Source organism: Medicago sativa, chromosome 5 (assembly GCF_051527215.1).
Source record: "Medicago sativa cultivar Bolivia chromosome 5, Bolivia_mono, whole genome shotgun sequence".
Classification (NCBI taxonomy): domain Eukaryota; kingdom Viridiplantae; phylum Streptophyta; class Magnoliopsida; order Fabales; family Fabaceae; genus Medicago; species Medicago sativa.
In genome coordinates this window covers 54,304,517-54,322,801 of record NC_140753.1, presented here as the reverse complement: position 1 = coordinate 54,322,801, position 18,285 = coordinate 54,304,517, and the positions used below count along the sequence as shown (strand labels likewise).

The 18,285-nt window shown below is 30.3% G+C and overlaps 1 protein-coding gene and 1 long non-coding RNA gene across 2 annotated transcripts; one reads left to right on the top strand and one right to left on the bottom strand.

The window, feature by feature from the left end:
- Positions 1-2,733: 2,733 nt before the first annotated feature.
- Positions 2,734-7,927, bottom strand: LOC146923080 (transcription factor GTE1-like). The gene is made up of 8 exons (XM_085710874.1): positions 7,750-7,927; positions 6,381-6,561; positions 5,045-5,118; positions 4,581-4,805; positions 4,319-4,417; positions 4,151-4,209; positions 3,543-3,693; positions 2,734-3,395 (listed from the first exon to the last, which is right to left on the bottom strand). Exons 1-8 carry the CDS (start codon positions 7,840-7,842, stop codon positions 3,261-3,263), a joined length of 1,017 nt encoding a protein of 338 aa, XP_085567000.1. The 5' UTR covers positions 7,843-7,927; the 3' UTR covers positions 2,734-3,260.
- Positions 7,928-16,608: 8,681 nt separating this feature from the next.
- On the top strand, positions 16,609-18,207 carry LOC146923079 (uncharacterized). Its single transcript, XR_015012708.1, has 3 exons — positions 16,609-16,959; positions 17,037-17,135; positions 18,014-18,207. It is a non-coding gene; the product is annotated as an uncharacterized LOC146923079 (long non-coding RNA).
- Positions 18,208-18,285: the final 78 nt, after the last annotated feature.

The following is an 18,285-nucleotide window of genomic DNA, read 5'->3' as shown; positions in this document are numbered from 1 at the left end:
TTATGATTTTTATGAAATGTGACATTCAGTTTACGATGAATACTCTGATTTATTTACGAAATTTTCACGTTGGGAAAACGGGGTGTTACACGTACATGGCAGAACTTTGAGGTGTTTAGGAAGGTTTAAATTTAGCTATAGCTCGTGATGGTTTCAGATATATTGAGCTTCATGTAGATTTCAGTGTGGTCGTATACTCTTTGAACAATAAAATGATCTGGAGTTTTGAGAGTATTGCAACCTATTTTTCAGTTACTTGAAATGGATTGGGAGGTTAGAATTTATAATTCGTATAGGCAAACAAATGTGTGGATGCTTTGGCAAATTTGGGATATGATGGAGGTGATTCTTTGATCATTCATGAACAATGTCGGCATGAAGTTAGACATTTGTTTTTAGCTAACATTATATGAGTGTCTACTCCTACAATAATTAAGTTGTAATTTCGTTTTTCTTTGAGTTTCGACCCTCTTGTTATCCAAAAAAAAATAATACCTACTACACAAGAGTTAGTATACAATCTCCTATTTTTAAACTAAAATTGTATACAATATTACAATGTTATTATATTTACAAGAAATATTGAAACATTTCTTCAAAAAATATATTGAAACATTTACTTACAAATGATATATTTTTTAGTTAATATTTCAAAAAGTTAAGTAAAAGATTAAAATGTCTGAAAATAGCCCTGTAAAAGGTTAAAATATGAAGAATAAAAAAATTACATGGCTGAAATTTGTGTTTTTTACATAGACTATTTTTAGACCTTGCTCAAATTAGAGGGGTTATTTGAGGTATTAACTCTATATTTTTTAAGTATAAAATTATTTATCATGAAATTGAATTTTTCTTATATAAAGTAGATCAACAATCATGCATTTCTTCAAGGCACATTGCTTGAAGGGGCACGCGTTCCCTTCCAAGCCTACTGCCAATTCATTGGATTATGGCTTTGTTACAACCTTCTTTCTCTTATAGGCCCGTACACACCACATATACACTTGATGAAATAACACATTTGTCTTAAAGGAGACGGACACATATTGTCTGGACAATCAGAATCCTTAAAACATAAAAAACCTAACGTGAAAAAATAAAAATAAAAAATCAATTAATATGGGATAAATATGAAATAAGGAAATTTGTAAATAATAAAAGTAGCTTACCTTCTTCAATAAAAGATAAAAGTAGCTTATTGTCGTCATTCTTTGCAACATGAAAAAGAGAAAGAAAAATAATCAAAACATGAACAAACTTGATAATTCTAGCCATGTATCCCCTCTTTGCATGTAACGAATGATTTTATCATTTTATAATGTATAGAGTTGGTCTTCTCCTTGCACCAACAAAAATAGCTTTTAGCCGTTATAAAATTGTAAAAAAAAAAAAAAAAAAAAAAAAAAAAAACCTTTCCTAAAATAAGAATAATTATTGAATCTCTCTTAACTACGTTAAAGTATTGTGTTTGTCACTTTAACACACTTTGTAAAAAGATCACATAAAAAAACTTATCAATCATAAGACTTCCTTTTTTTTTAATTTAATAAATTTCGACTATTTAACCTTTCATGATAGAAAAGGAAAAATTATAAAATAAAATAAAAAGAAAAAGGAATAATATTATTATTGAAATGCTATAAGCATCTTTTCTTAAAAAAAAAAAAGGAATAATATTGTTATCCCTTTTGGCAAAATTATTTGTAGAAATCATGCACCATTAATAATAGAGTGTATTATTAGATCAAAATCAAAGTTAACCACAAATGAGACATTTCTCCAAAATCAAGCTGCATTTTCTCTATAGAAACACGTGACCATGCCTTGTGCAATTTTTCCTATGTCGTTTTTATTCGAATTATATGATCATTGTTTTGATACTTAGATAAAAAAAATTAAAAAAAAAACACAAGAAATGGATGGTTGAAACTGTGTTTTACTTCTAACAATTTTTTCGTTAAGTTATTTTTCAATATATTTTCTTCATGTTCAATTAAAACGTTTAATTAAAAGAACTTAAGAAAATACATAACTCAACACCTTATTAGCTGTGTCTTCATTTGGGATAGTTTTACCTAAACCATTCCACTTGTTCACAGGGTGTGTAAACCTTTTGTACATGTCGTCAATGGTTTCCCTTTACTTCATGCGGTAAATTTCACACTCTTGTTTTAATGTGTTGATTATAGATTGTTTCACCCAAACTAACAGGACTACTCCAATAAATCATTGGAGTAAATAAGGACATTTTGTAAGGAATTATTAATGCATGTGAGATTTTGAATAGAGTTTTATTTTTAGAGACAATGAAACCTCAAAAGTGAATCTTACAATAAGAGGGTGGGGGGAGAGGGTAGTCATCTTGTTTTATTGGAGTAATTCTTGTGTGACAGACAGGATGGTTTTCTACTGCCTTTTTCAATTGAGGGACATGGAATATAGAATGTATGCGTGCTGAAGAATTAAGGACCAAGTAGGTACCATAATGTCTTGTTGATGATTTAGGATTAAGCCTAGTACAGCAGGAATGAGTCATGTGATCTTGATTGATGAGCCATTTTGCTCAAGTGTGTAACTAGTAGTAAAACATGCAATACCTTATACTCATAAATTATGTATGTAACATCTGTCTATATCTAGTCCTACAGATTACATATTTTACTTTTTTGTCACCATATCAAAGTCATTATTGAATTTATATGAAAATTGTAGCTAAGGTGAAAGAAAACCCCATAAAGCAAGATTCTAAATATCATCACTTCTATTATTTGCTAAAAATTTAAATTCTCCACAACAAGCATTATAATTTTTCAGAAATCTTTGTCCTTGGGCAAACATACAGATTAGCACATTGTAACATGCACCAGTTAACACACAGACTACACAACACAAAATAACAAGATTCAAACTAAGGATATTGCACCCTTTCGGTGCAAAGGCTTGACCATAAAACCAGTGACAATTTCTAAAAGTTAATGAATTTCAAAGAATGCATCAACTATTTCAAGATTTATTTTCCCTCATCAAGTGGCATAAATTTCTCTACAAATATGTTCAAAATATTGTCAAACAAGAAAAAGTTAATGTTGTCTTCATGCCTACCATTGAGCTTACAATGAAAGATCTACCCGCATGTCCAACCTATAAAGTTTCTGAGCATCAACCTCGATCAAAACTAAAACACTACCTTATTTGTTGCACAGCTGAATCACAAAGTATGTAGTTTTTTTGTTCCTTATTACATGTCTTCGGCAAGAGAATCACACAATTCTCCTCTTTTTGGCGTTGTTTTTCATTTCCTCAACGTTGTCTTCATGATTAACAACGCTTGTTCCTTCTTGAACTTCTAGTGTGTTTTTAACAAACATATGCAATCTAAACAATGTGTAGTCGCTCTGTAGAATAATATGCTAATGAAATTAGTGAGTAGCTAAATAACACTTGCTAAAAAAAATCAAAACTTTGTAGATAAGATAAGACAAACAAAATTAGAAAATGAATGAAAGCAAACAACATCAGTATCAATAGATAATATGACAAACCTGAGAATCAAGGTCAAGGGTCACCATATCAATACTATCTTCGAAATTTGGATTGCTCTCTTTAACTATCTCTAATGCCTTGACGATGTTATCAGGAGACAATTTGGTGAAGGCATTCGCAAGTATTAATTTCTCCGGATGTGACAGTTTCCTGAAGTATTGTCAACCACCGAACAATGCATAATAAGCAACATAATTTCATAACATCACCAAAAGGAAATCAACAACGAATTCTCAGTTGTCTTTAGAGGAACAAACTAATGGGCGACTAGATGCTATAAAACTCATATCCTGATTTCTTGCAACAATAGAATCACCCAATTGAAGCAGTCATGTGACCAGGACCATCAGATCAACATAGTTTCAACTCTGTAATTCAAGACTAAAACATAGAGTTGACATGTGGACCGTCTGATCTTGGTTAGACAATTCAAATTGGTGATAGTGTGACTATGTGGATGCATGAAATCTAAATCCATAAATCTCCTATCATCGGGGGGTTTAAGAAAATAATTATTCATTGTGGGATTAAGCACTAAACTAACAGATAATATGTAACACTATATTTAGCATTAAACTATCATTCATCGAGTGACTCTTTCACAGACCTGCACTGTGCAATCGCTGTTGTTTTGAGACTTCTCAAAGCCATATCAACCTTAGACAACTGGAACAACAAAAGTTAAATGCACAAATTAACCGTCTGAAATACTTCTTCTAAGTAACATACATCATTAGATTTTAAACACAGCTCTGCCAAAAAATAATGAACCAACCTCAGTGCTTAATTCCCTAGTCATATTGGCATAAGTTGCTTCTTGAGCAAGCCTTTTATTCAATTGCTCATGTACTTCTTCCTTTGATAGGTCACTCTCCTGAAATAATCAAATAAAGTACGTTAATATAGATACAGAAAAAACACTGCATAGGATGGCTGAAACCACTGTTATTTCTATAAGTGCAACCTCTAGAATTGTACATAAGCAACTTTCATTCATCCAAAACAAAGGAAAGTATTTGGAAAAATAAACAAATTACCGCCTTAGCAACTTTAGGCAAAAGATGCAGCCATTTCTTCTCAAATTTTTCCAGCAAGGTCTTAGCCATCACATGGACATCATTCTTTTCATCATTGTACTTCATTGCATTCTTAAAGATCAGCCTTACATCAGCATATATCTCCCTCACGTTCTTATAACCAGAGCCATCTTTAGCCTCCATTCTTATTTTTATAGTACTAAAATCCATAGGCTTCTCAATGATCTAGGAAAAGAAAAACAAATGAATTGTTTTTAGTATAAGAATTAACAGAGAGCTGTGATGTAATAGATAGGTAACAAGCTGAAAAGGACCACTGGTTCCAGAAACACTGATCAAGAAAATATCTAAACCATTTCTCAAAAGATGTTCAAGTTTCAAATGTCATTTATGTAATGTAATCAAGATATCTATAGTCCAAGTCAATAGAAAAAAGCTTAAAAATGGAATGAAAAGAAAATTACCTGATAATAGTCATACAGCCCAAGACCTTCAACATCTACAGGATCCAAAAACGGCCACGCCCATTTATCCTTAGCTATCTGAGAAAAAGAAAAGGCATCGCTATTGAGATTTTTCAGAAACTAGGTGAAATACTTCAATTGAAAAGAGAAGGTTATTCATTGCAAGTGAAAAGTTAACTTGTCACTGCTTTATTATTTTCAATGAAATTTTCAATGAAAGTAGCATTGTAGAAGATAATAATCTTATCCATAAAATCAATATATCTTCTTGCAATAATTTATTTATTTATGTACATATAATGGTAAATGAGCGTCGTTAATCGCGGATCCAGGAAAATAATGGATTGTTCAAATTCCGCTACATAAAAGTGCCATAACACCACTATAACCGTTATTTGACATATTTTGTACTAAATAGCATATCACAAAACGATGGTGATGTGTTCAAATTCCACTCCACTATAGCTACTATTTAACAACACCGGATAAATATAGCTGAATGATAAAGGCTGAAGTAATATATAATTGGTCATGGCAATCAGCTTCACTACTGAACATTTTGTATGCAGTGGACAAATAGGTGATCAACTAAGAAAAAAGATACTCTAAAAAATTTCTGATACATTTACACCTTAAACTAACTTTCTCATATATAACTCTTGTGACATGATAAACCACTAAATGCTGTCGAAAGCTGATCATAGTTCTTACAATACATTATACAAGTTTCAAATGTCATTTATTGAAGTAAGGTTTTTTACATTCAATGAAAGGATAAAACAACCAATGATGTTATCACTGAAAAGCTGATCAAAGTTCATAGAGGCCAGTTGATGCTAAATAGTAGGATGATGAGTTTCTAAGTAAATTTCAATTCTGAGATATTGAAAATATCAACAGTAATCAGTACCGTTCAAAAGTAAAAGTTCGAGTCTGTTAGGAATCCAAGAATTGAATGGAATAAAAAGAACACTTTATTTAAGAAATATGATAGACGAGGAGAGAATCTCTCCTCCAAGCATTTCCCCTTCACAATAGAGAATACTTTATTCACAATTACCATATTCCAATCATGTTCTCTGCCAGTTGTGTTATAACAACCTCAACTAGCTAGCTAGCTAACTAACTTCTAGTCTTCTATAACAACTATTAACTAATCTAACTACTCTAATTTCCCTTTGTTCTATAATCCTAACTTCTAGTCCAATTCAAGAATTAAAATAGAAGGAAGAGACATAGGTGGAGACACATGAATCAATCTTAATCCAACAATTATATACATCTGAAAGAATGATAATGATAACAACAATAATAGTTATTGCAGAAGTACTTGGACTTGCCTCGTTGAATATTTTGTTAAAATTGCGCCTGATCTCCTCTTGCATATCTTCTGAAGCACGTTGCAACGCCTTCTTAGATCCGGTAGGAGGCTTCTCCCTGCCTTTGTATTTGCAATCATTCTGTTGAACGTCAATGGATTGGTAAAACTGCTCAACATCATTTACTTGCTTCTCAAGCTGCATTCAATACACGACACATTGTTCAAAATTCAAACTTACAAACACCACAATCACAGCGATGCATAGCAGCAAATTTATTCTGACGAAGTGTACACTAACTGTGTTATAGAAATTAGAATGCAATTGGTGAACAAGCAAATGAGATATTGTAAGAAAGAAAAAAGGATGTTGATTCATTCCCCTTTGGATCAGAAATGCTAGATTGGATAACAAGATTACCATGCTTGCTATTCCCCTCCCCTGCCCATATTGATTTCAATTCCAATTTAACGAAAAATATATAAATAAATTGATGAAAAGAAAACTACAACCAATTTCTCGCAAAACTTATAATTAAAACTTAACAACCCTGAAATTTTTTGAATCATAATTACTATCAGAAAAGATTATTGATGGACTAAGTAACGAAATTAGAACTATCAATTTCTACGCCATCATTCAACTTCATACAGGCAAAGAGAAAAACTTACTGACATCTTAAGCAATGGTTCATTTCAATGTCGGTCAATTACTTGGTTCAACAACATGATCAAGTAGAGCAATCTGTCTATAGCAATGAAATTATATGCGAATTTATATAATCAAGAAAGTGGGTTTGTTTCTTTTGTTGTGGTAAAAAAGATTGATTACAGCAATGAGGTGATCATTATAATGCTTGGCCTGAGAGCACCAACTGAGTGTGGTGTCTAGAGAAGAAGGATGGCCACAAAAATGCCCACAGAAGCGGAGTGGGCTGAAACGTAGTCTGACTTGTGTCGCAAGGGAGCGCAATGGCATCAAAAACTTGGCGGAAATCCTATCAGACTGACAACTGAGAATATAAAGCCGATTCCGGCTTCATATTCGCAGTGGTTTGTTTCAATATCGGTTAAATATTTGTTTCTTGAGAGCAGTTTGCTGTGATCCAACGCGCTGGATGTAGATCAAATAACCTAAATTTTAACTTGACGAAATTGAAATGAAAATACGAGTTGTTTAATTTTCGAACAAATGCCGAAACCCTAGAGTTTGTACTGAGACAAGAAACATTAACAATAAAAACATTTAGAATCAAGAAATTGAACAAATAATTGAGCAATATGATCCAAACCACATTTTGTAATATTTCAATTTAACTATTCATGAATTGGTGACGATAAAGAATGATGAAAAGAGAAAAATAAATGAACAAGAAATGAAAGTGACCTTGTTAACTTGGGAGTCAAGTTGACTGAGAAAATGTCTATAGCGGTTTAAATCTTCGGTTGAAATATGTTGTTGATTAGGATTCAGAGCCATTGATTGATTGATTCAGTGGTGATTGGTGCAACTCAATAGTTTCATACAATATAAGTGCTATCGGTTGATTCAATAGTCGCAATGAAAAAATCAAAAGACCGCGTCGAAGTTTTGAACCTCGGCAACAGATTTACTACTTAAACCACTTTTACATGTTTTCACGTATACGAATACGAATTTATTGAAAATATAAAGTCAGGCTATTTAGTAATACTAGTATAGTGACCCGTGTCAAGCACGGGAAATAAAAACTTTTTTAATCAAATGTATAGATTTTATATTATGTTATCTTAAAGTTATAAGTGTGGTTATAATTTAAATTTGATATGTAAAAAAATATCATCTTAATTTTGTTAATTTTGTATATATTTTGAAATATCTAAACATTGCACATAACGATTAAAGTATTTGGATTTATATTTATACTAATTATTTGTAGTATAAGATGTACTCATTGTTAAACTTAACATATATAATATTTTTGCAAAAATACGCCGACGTACTGTATATTATTTGTTGACATAATGTATTTTATTAATCATAAAAACTACAAAATTTGTATTTTTTTTTATATAATAGTCAGTGTCAGATAGGCATGGCAAGAAAACCCATACTCGCGGTTATCCGCCCGAACCAAACCCAATTTGACGGGTCTTCCCCGTTTTTACTGGGTTTGAATTTAGGTATGAGTTTTTCCCGATTTCAAAACACGGGTATGGGACGGGTAACGGGTATATAGGTACCCACCCCAAACCCAAACTCATACTCGTCCCAAATGTAAAAAATTACTTTATGTTGATATGTCATGTTTTTTTTTTATAATTGTCATGTTAATAAAAACTACAATTGATATTTAAAGGATCAACTAAATCATTTCATCTAACAAATGTTAATGTGAGTGTGTTGTTCAATAATGTATTACAACATTTCTCTTGGGGATGCAAAAAATCTTCTCTTTTTTATTTAAAAAAATTATTCAATGCGGGGACAGGGATGGGGCGGGGATACCCGAACTCGTCGGGGACGGGGATGAGATTCAATTTCTCATCCCCGTTGGGTATGGGTAGAATAACAGGTAAGTATATGAGAATCGGGTATGGGGACGGGGAAGGTAAAACCCGTCCCCACCCACCCCCCCCCCCCCCCCCATTGCCATGCCTAGTGTCAGATGTATACACCTAGTCTGTGAATGTAAACGTTAAATTTTTTACGGGTGTGTATAAATATAGTTTGGGCTACAGAAACGCCGATTGTTATTTGTTTTTATTTTTTACAAAACCAATGGTCTAATGTAAATATTGTATTTTAGGGTAACAACGATATAAAAAAAAGTTCCATGTATTGTTATACCTGAAAAGTGCATCAATTAAAAGTCAATGGCAGGAGGATCTGCTTATATAGAAATTGCATGGCCTGTAATGACCAGTACGTCTTACAAAGAAATTAAAAAAAACAACTTCCAAACAATACGCAACTTTAGTTTTCTAAATTATAGCAACAACAATTCTAAAACATAACCAATGATCATACTTTTTGAAAAACTTCACGATACACAACATTTGTGGTCTCCTTGCAAACATTATTATCTTCATCCAAGATGAGCAGCTTCAAACCTTTTCTAGAAGTGACTCGAGAGACAGCGGCATAGAGTGGTCCATGCGTGAACACGAACTTAAGAAGATAAACTCCCACCCGAGATAAAGATTGACCCTGACTTTTATTTATTGTCATTGCAAAACAAAGCGTCAATGGAAATTGCATGTGCCTGAATTCGAAGGGTAGTCCTGGATCACTAGGAATAAGATTCATCCTGGGAATGAATACCCTAGTACCGTCCCTTTTCCTGTAATTAGGGTAGCAGCTATCGTGCTCTTCCCTAGATTTGTAACTGTCAGCCTCGCACCATTACACAACCCATAGGCCTGAGCGATGTTTCTCTCCAGAGCTCTTAATACCATTAAGAAATTCCGTTGTTAACCACTCGCTTTGGACATCAGAATTTTCACCCGATCGACAAACAGAATCAGAGCTTAAATACTCTTTCTCTTCACCTGGAATCACTGACATCATATATTCATTAACATGCTCAACTGAATCAAGCGTTGGTGCGAGTGTTCCCCTTTCTTGGAAAAATAACGGGTCACCAAGATTATCATTCAAATCGGGATACTCGTGCTAAGCACGGGAAATTAACATACTTTTTTATATTTTTTTACTCAAGGAATTAAAGTTAATGTTTAATAAAATATTATTTAAAATTCAAAATTAATTTACATAAAGTTTGTGAGTATTTAAGTTATTTGATATATAAAATATAAATTTAAAGTAACTTTAAATAAATTATATAGTTTTTTTTGACAAAAAATATAACTTAATATTAATAGTTTTTGTAAAAAAATATAATATTATATAGTTGTATCAAGATCTTTTCTTTTACAATTTTTTTTTGAGGGAATATTTTCTTTTACAAATATAAAGTATATATATAGTTTACAACTATATATTATTTTAAATTGGTATTTTTATCCTAACTAATAAATTGTTTTTGGGGTTGAGTAGTTCAAATGATTTGAGTTAAGGAATAAGGAGTTGGAGGTACTGGGTCAAACTCAAACGAAGGAGTAATATTAATTTAACAACTAATTACTAACATTTGTCATTAAAAAAATGGGCAATTGTTTTGATCTCTCCCACATGATGATATTTGCCCCAAGAATATATTACATTGACATTTTAAAAAAAATATATTTACTATTGTCAAATTCATCTTTTGAAAATGGATTTTTTTATAAGATCTATGGTAGCATGTGTTCCTATTATGATTGGCAAGTATTTAAAGATATAGATACCCATTTTGAACCTATACCGAATGTAGAAATATATTAATATGTAACATGCAAATCTCTAAATATTATCTCTACTTTTGAGATATTTTTGAACTTTTAATCACTGTAATCATTACCCTAATTTAAAATTGACTAATTACTTTGTGAAGAGGTTCGTTTGATATAAAATATGGTGTTGTGTGTTTTCCTACCTCAAATGGATTAGATTAATAAAAAATGGTGGATATGAATTTCTAGTAGTAGGTTCGGGTTTGGGAAAATGTTTAGGTTGGGGACGGGTTCAGGTTTGAGGATGAAATTTCTCCACAACTTTTTTGCACTTCAATAGATTTATTTTCAAGCTCAACTACCTTATTGTCTCATCCGTTTCAACACTTCTTTTACCTCGTGTTCTATAATACGATGATAGTAGTTATAGTTTATATTTGCCTCTCTAATATCTATCTTTTCTTTCTTTCTTGTCCTTTAGCAAGAATATATATAAACTTTTCTCCCTCATTGGTGTGTAAGGATTGGTATAACCCATCAAAAGCTTGTGTTCTTGTTGCGTTTAATGCCTTCTTTGCCCCTTTCTTAGCTCTCTTATAATTTTCCTAAATATTTGTACGTGTACAAATATACCACACTTTAAAACATCCCCTTTTGATTCTCATTTTAATTTAAAAATGTTAGTGCCACCATGATTATTTACTCCTAGTTAGGTCCAAAACCTATTAGTTTTTCTATTGTCTTTTTTGCTACTTTTCTAATCTCATATGTCATCTTGTTCCACTTATCATTTTCGCTTCTATGTAGCATGACGCAACCTTCCTTTAAAATCTTTTGTTGGAAAACACTTTGTTTTTCATCCTTTAAATGCCACCATTTGATCCTTGTATCCCAACTGTGGCATCTCCTCTTCTCTCTTCTCTTAACCCTTTGCATCTATAACCAATACTATATGTTGGATAGTCAAACTCTCTCCAGGTAAAACCTTAAGTTCATCAAATCTTATTGTCATAATTACTAATAAGAAATACATCTCTCTGAAAACATGACATCTCACTCTTGTATGTAATAAGACTCCCTTTTGTTTTCCTAAAGTAAGATTAGAAGACAACAAAAAATCTGGGATAAATTTACCCTGTGCATTTATCTCCCCGAGGCTATACCCTAATTCACACCTTCAAAACTTATCAAACACTCCTAACATGCCCATTTAGACCCCCTCCTAGAAAAATATTTTCTTCTTGTGGTATATCTTGAATTAAGCCTTTCAAATCCTTTCAAAATTTTACTTTAGGACATTCTTTCAACCATACCTAAGATGCATAAACACTAATAACATTAAAGTTGTCTTATTTTCTTTCAAAAAATAATAATTAAAGATGTCTAATTCAGCTACAAATTTGTGGGCTACAATCCAATCTCCTATCCTCTTTACATCCATAATATCCTTTTTCCCTTATTTATTCACAATAATGCCTACACCATTTCTTGATCCAACTTTTCCAGTGTATCAATGCTTAAATCTGGAACTATCTAATTCTTTCGCCTTTTCACCCACCCACTTAGTTTCTTGTTGGCACATAAAATTAACCTTCCTCCTAGTCATAGAGTCAACTATTTCCATATATTTTCAAGGGTGCTTTTATTCCATGTTCTAAAATGGGTCATACTCTCGTGAACTAACTTATTTACTCACACTCGTTCACAAAGATGTTGAGACTCTTGCTTATTTTTTACTGCATCCAGGCGGAGATGTATCGACTTCGACCCTTGCTCATTTAACATTGTACTTGACTTATACAACGTGTTTCCTCTAAGCACTGACCTAGTGTTCACACTATTAATACTCGGTTCATGTCATAGAGATTCAAAGTGTTTCAATTGTATTCAAATGTTCAAATTTTAAACAATAGAATCTAGTCTAAGTCTTGAAGTTTTTATAATATAGAATGTCATTTAATTATATATATTTTAAATATTTTTTTAAAAAAAGTTATATGTAATGATTTGTTGATCCAACCTAACGAAACTTCATTGCATCGGGTAATAGATTACAATGAAAAGTGACCCATCCTGTGAACACATGTAGGTGTCGATGCAAAAGCATGTATAACAACACCCGAGTATATATAATTACAAATGGTTTGGCCAATTTTTTTAAACTTGCAATTCTACTGTTATCTTGTAGACATCTTTCACATGTAAGTTTATTTTTAGGAAAAATTTGGTGTGACTATAGCCACACCAAATCCATATGGTGCATCCACCCATGGAAACACACTCATAAGAATGAGAAAAATATCAAAAAAAAAATTTAAAATCAATCGATGATATATTAATATTAATGCAATACATTTGTAAATGTTTGGTCTAGTGGTAAAGAGATAAGATCTTGGACATTAAAGACAGATCAATAAATTACATCAACCTGTGATAAAAAGAAATGAACTGGTTTTCCCTTTTTATTTTAATAATACTTATTATTTTAATTTATTAATGTATAATTGTAGTTATAAAAAATTAATTTTTTTATTTATTATTATAATTATAATTATTAAAATTCGACGGTAAAGAGAATGTCCTGATTAATATTCAATTTTCTGTTATATATTATATTGAGATGACTTATTAGGAAAACTTCATTACTCATTAAGGAGAGTACGCATTAAAATTAAAATTTATTAAAAATATTACAAATTGATAACTTGTTTAGAAAGCTTGTATCACAATATTATCATTTAAATTGCTTCTGATTCTCTTAGATATTTGTCTACCTTCATAAGTTTTTTTTTAATATGACTTAAAAATTATATAACTATAATAATTTTTTTGAGGAATTTAATTATAATATTTAAAATCTTAAGAAAATTAAAAGATAACAAAATTATTTTAACCATGTTGTAGATTAAAAATGATTTAAATTTAAAAAAAATCAAATTATCTTTATTTATACTTTTTCAACATATAAAAAATTAATTTAGTGGTACAATTTTTAAAGTAGATGAGTGTTGGTTAGAAACCAACAAAAAAGATGAATGTTGTTTCAATTTATTTAAAAAAAATAAGATTAAAACAATTATATTTATAAAAAAAATTCAATTTTCTTTTTTAGTTATAATTATTAAATTTTGTGTTTGGTCCAATTAATGGCTACATATTGAGAAAATAAAAAACCTTAGAATAGTAAAATTATTTTAACGCTTACATCATGACCAAATAAAAAAAATTATAATAAAGAAATAACCGGCACAGATGTTAAATGCATGAAAATGTTTGGTTTGGTCCATGGTGTGGTGTGTCAAGAGTAGGCTTTGAAGAACTTTGTTTTCATATATACATTTATATATATATATATATATATATATATATATATATATATATATATAGGCAATAGAGGATATAGGCAATAGAGGTCTATGTTTTTTTTTTGTGCTCACAATCATCTAATAATATCGGCATAAAAAAGGTATCATACCAACAAAAAAAAAAGGTATCATCTTTTATTTTATTTAGTCAAATTAAAATACTAACATCGTATTTATAATATACAAAACACTTCAAGCATACACATTAAAAGTCCGGGACAATGATAATAGCTATTGAATGGTAAATATTTCCTCATTAAATGTCCATTAAAACAATAATTCCTTTAAAATTTTGGTAATTGGAAAAAAATTGAACTAATAAAAAAATATTAATGTAAAATATATTCCTAAGATGGTATATATATCATTTAATTTCGGATATGTTTATTTTTAACATCAAATATTAGTAAAAAACTAAAATTGAAAATCATAAAAAAAATCTAAAATTCAACAAAAAATTGAATTAATCACCAATAACGTAAACTACTAAAAAATTCAAAAATTAAAAATCAAAATTGCAAGCCAATCTTTTGATTCATTAAAACCATTTCTAAATTTGCAAGCCAATCTTTTGATTCATTAAAACCATTTCTAAATATTAAGAAAATTGGTCTATGTTCGTGTCCCACACAAAGTCATAGGGCAAAGGATTTGAACCACGATGTCTTATGTCTTTTAAGAAGAAGATCTATAATTGTATTTTTGTGCTCATTAATTTCGTTGAATAACAAATTACAAAGAAGCAAATAACAAATTTCTATAATATTCAATAAAATCTTATCAATATTATAATATTAAGAAAAAAATCTTAATAAACATATGACAGTTCTTACAATTTTTTTCATAGATGCAGATCAAAGTTGAAAGTACAACATAATGAATAATCTATAGAAACACTATTTAGAATGTAAAATAACATTTAGAACACAAATTGTATTTCTAAAGCTAATTAGATGAATAATTGTACAAAAGAATAATCATCGCTTAAAAAACTAATAAAATATATTCATTCTAATCAAAGTGTACAATCCAATCTCTTCAAAGTTCACACCATATGCTGATTCTTTCATCATATTCGTCGTTTGAGATGCACTTCTACAACAACAAAATAGAAGGTGAATAAAGATAAAAATGAATTGACAAAAAAAATTAGAAATTGAACTGGTAATGAAAATTAGATCTAAGAAAAAAATTAGAATAAGTAATAATGAATTAATTAAAAGAATGATCTCGAGAAAATTTTCAAAAAGAACAATTTATAGCACTGATGTGAAATTTGTGAGTTGTAACTCAAAATGGTGTGAAAGGTGTGAGTCTCAAACATAATATTTATAGCCAATATGTATGAAACAATCACAAAAAAATTTCCCTTAATTTATGGATGTAGTAATTGAAAATAAAATGGTACATTAATTATCAACAATTTATACAATTAAAATTAGAAAGAAAAAAAAAGTACTCATGATTTTTTTTAGGGGAAACAAATCTCATGATGCACATCTCTATTTAATTTTTTTTATATAAATACGTAAAAAAAATTGTAAATGTGTTCAAAAACCAGATGTATAATTCTTTTTATGTAAAATGTATTTAAACACAATCTTTTCCACAGGAAAAAAAAAGAAGATCAAAAGATTTGAATTAAAAAGTCAAATAGGCATTCCATTCTATCCTTGTTCTAGAAATAAATACAATAATATACTCATTTACGAATCATTCCACATTTAATCATATTTTATTAAAAATTTTGACAAAAATGGTTATAAATATTATGGCCTTTTAATTCATAATAACGATTTCAATAACTCAATACACCTTCAAAATCTTTATGTTAAATGGAGATACAAATTCATTATTATCACAATTTTAAGTAATATTAAAAAAACATTTAAATTATCTCAAATTCACCCATTTATGATTTTAATTCCAATTAAATACCTCAAATTTCAAAAAAAATTCTGTCCTAAAATAAAGTATCCAATTTTCTTTTGCTATATCACTATATCGTGCCACTTTTATAATTGTGTTTTTAGATTGGCAATAAAATATGGAGAAAGAAATTACTGTAATTGTAACATCCCTGATTTTCATAGACTATATTTTCGTGTATCTATGTATATGTGTTTCCGCTTTATAAATCACTATTAGCTATTCTTGTAAGTAATTTTACGTGTACGTAGCTGCTAATAATTCTCATCACATTGTCGTATAATTTTGATTATTATTAAGAAAAAGAATATGTACAATTACATTTAAGTTATGAGTTGTTAAATAAAATTTACTAGTCTTAATCCTTTTAGATAAGTATATGAATGCATGGCCAACGCGGGAGTTTGTTAGAGAATTAAGCAAACCTTCATGTTTTGTAGGCAACACCTTAAGGGATACTATGGTAATTTGTAGGGCCAGATATTAGTATATTTTTGTAAAAGAAAAATACTAATCATGTGTGTGTGCTACGTGTTAGATTAGGGGGGTTACTCATTTAACATAATAAACCAGAAGTTAGTAGAATAAAGAAACCACAAGTGTACATGACTTGGTCTTCATGACTAAATTCTCTTTTCCCTCGTTTCCATTATACTCGGCTAATCCTTAGCAATTGGAACCACTTACTTTAATTTCTTTACCAGAATAGTGGTGTGAGGTCAAGTCAATTCTCACCCTTATGCACGATCTCCTAATATTTTTCTTAAACTTCCATCCTTGTAAATTTCCTCAGTAAAACAACACACCACGTTACTAGATGAAGGAAAATAGAAAAATACACAACTCCCCTTTCAGTTCTACTCTTTTTAATCAAGTCCTTATAACCACTTCTGCTACACGGTTACCTCAAAAGTTCCCACGATGATTCTTTTGTTCATGGAAAATAAATTCTAAGTCTTATTCTCCTTCAAATTCATGTAGAAACCAAGGTAAGATGTTCCCATCATTTATCACTTGTTCCTCTTGTCTTCACTTCCTCTCTAATACCAGGGTCTCCTTTTTGAAGTTTTGAGTCCTTTCTCTTTTGCAAGCTCTTTTGTGGAACTAAAAGTCTCGTTAGGATGTGTGCAATTAAGAATCCTCATTAAGGAACAGAGCTTACAAGGTAAGGGCTTTTTCCCCATACGTTCTTACTAAGTGCTAGGGCTGTGTTATTAGATAGTGGTAGCAATCCTTGTCTTTTAAAAAAGAAAAATAATTAAAACGTATTTTCATGGTAAAATTAATCCTTTTAAAAGTGATTATTATTAATTATGAGTGATTATTCTTAATTATGTTTTATATGAAAGTTCTGTATGATAATGTGGTGTGAATTGATATATTTTATATTATTACGCTTTATATGTTTTTGTGATGTTGGAAAAGAAATGTTACATTTTTTGTTATGAATTAAAGAAGAAAAAGATGAAAATGTGAGTTTGTGAAATGATTGACTTTTGGTTTGTGTACTTGATGATGCATTAATACTTGTAATTGCCTTAGTGGCGGGTTAATATCATATTTCTTAGTGGTGCCTAAGTGGCGGGATTTAGTTTGCATTTCTTAGTGGTGCCTAAGTGGCGGGATTTAGTTTTCATTATCATTATCATGCATGTCATATGCATCTGTGTGGTGCATGTGTGGCGGAAATTGCAATTATATTCTGTGTGGATGCCTGTGTGGCGGGAATTGCAATTATATTCTGTGTGGATGCCTTAGTGGCGGGAATTATATCCGGATCATATAGTTATAAGAGCATGCATTTTGCACATCATTGCATTGCATTGGGTCTATCATACATCTGTGTGTTGATAAGTGATTAAACTGTTATATATATAAAAGAAATGTGTATGAACTTTACCTTAAAGACTTAAATGTATTTTTCTTATTTCTTTTTGATTGATAAGTTTTGATATTATCTATTTCATGACATTGTTTCTGGTGCTTTGAGTATGAACCAATTTGGATAAGGAAATTGACCCTTACATTAATATAATGTTGTAGGTACCAAAGGTGATATATGAAGTTTGATGTGTGATGAAAGCGTACGCGGGGATAAAAATTGGGTTTTTGATTGAATTGTAACTTTAGAAGATATTTTTGAAGGATATTTATTTTAAGAATTTTGTATAGGTTTAGCTAAGAATTTATTATTGATGAAATAAAAAAAAAATAGTAGTGTTTTTCAGAAAAAGAAAATGATTTAGGCGTAATGTCTTGGACCAAAATCCGGGGCGTTACAGTAATGGGGTGTCAGTTTATGTAAAGCTAATTTT

What these genes read in the sequence shown, in the direction of transcription:
- LOC146923080 (XM_085710874.1), bottom strand. Translation starts at nt 7,842, where the DNA reads ATGGCTCTGAATCCTAATCAACAACATATTTCAACCGAAGATTTAAAC. An exon ending in CAAAATATTCAACGAGGCAA is followed by an intron (nt 5,119 to 6,380) that starts GTCCAAGTACTT and finishes TTTCTCAGATAG; the next exon opens with CTAAGGATAAATGGGCGTGG. An exon ending in GGCTGTATGACTATTATCAG is followed by an intron (nt 4,806 to 5,044) that starts GTAATTTTCTTT and finishes TTCTTTTCCTAG; the next exon opens with ATCATTGAGAAGCCTATGGA.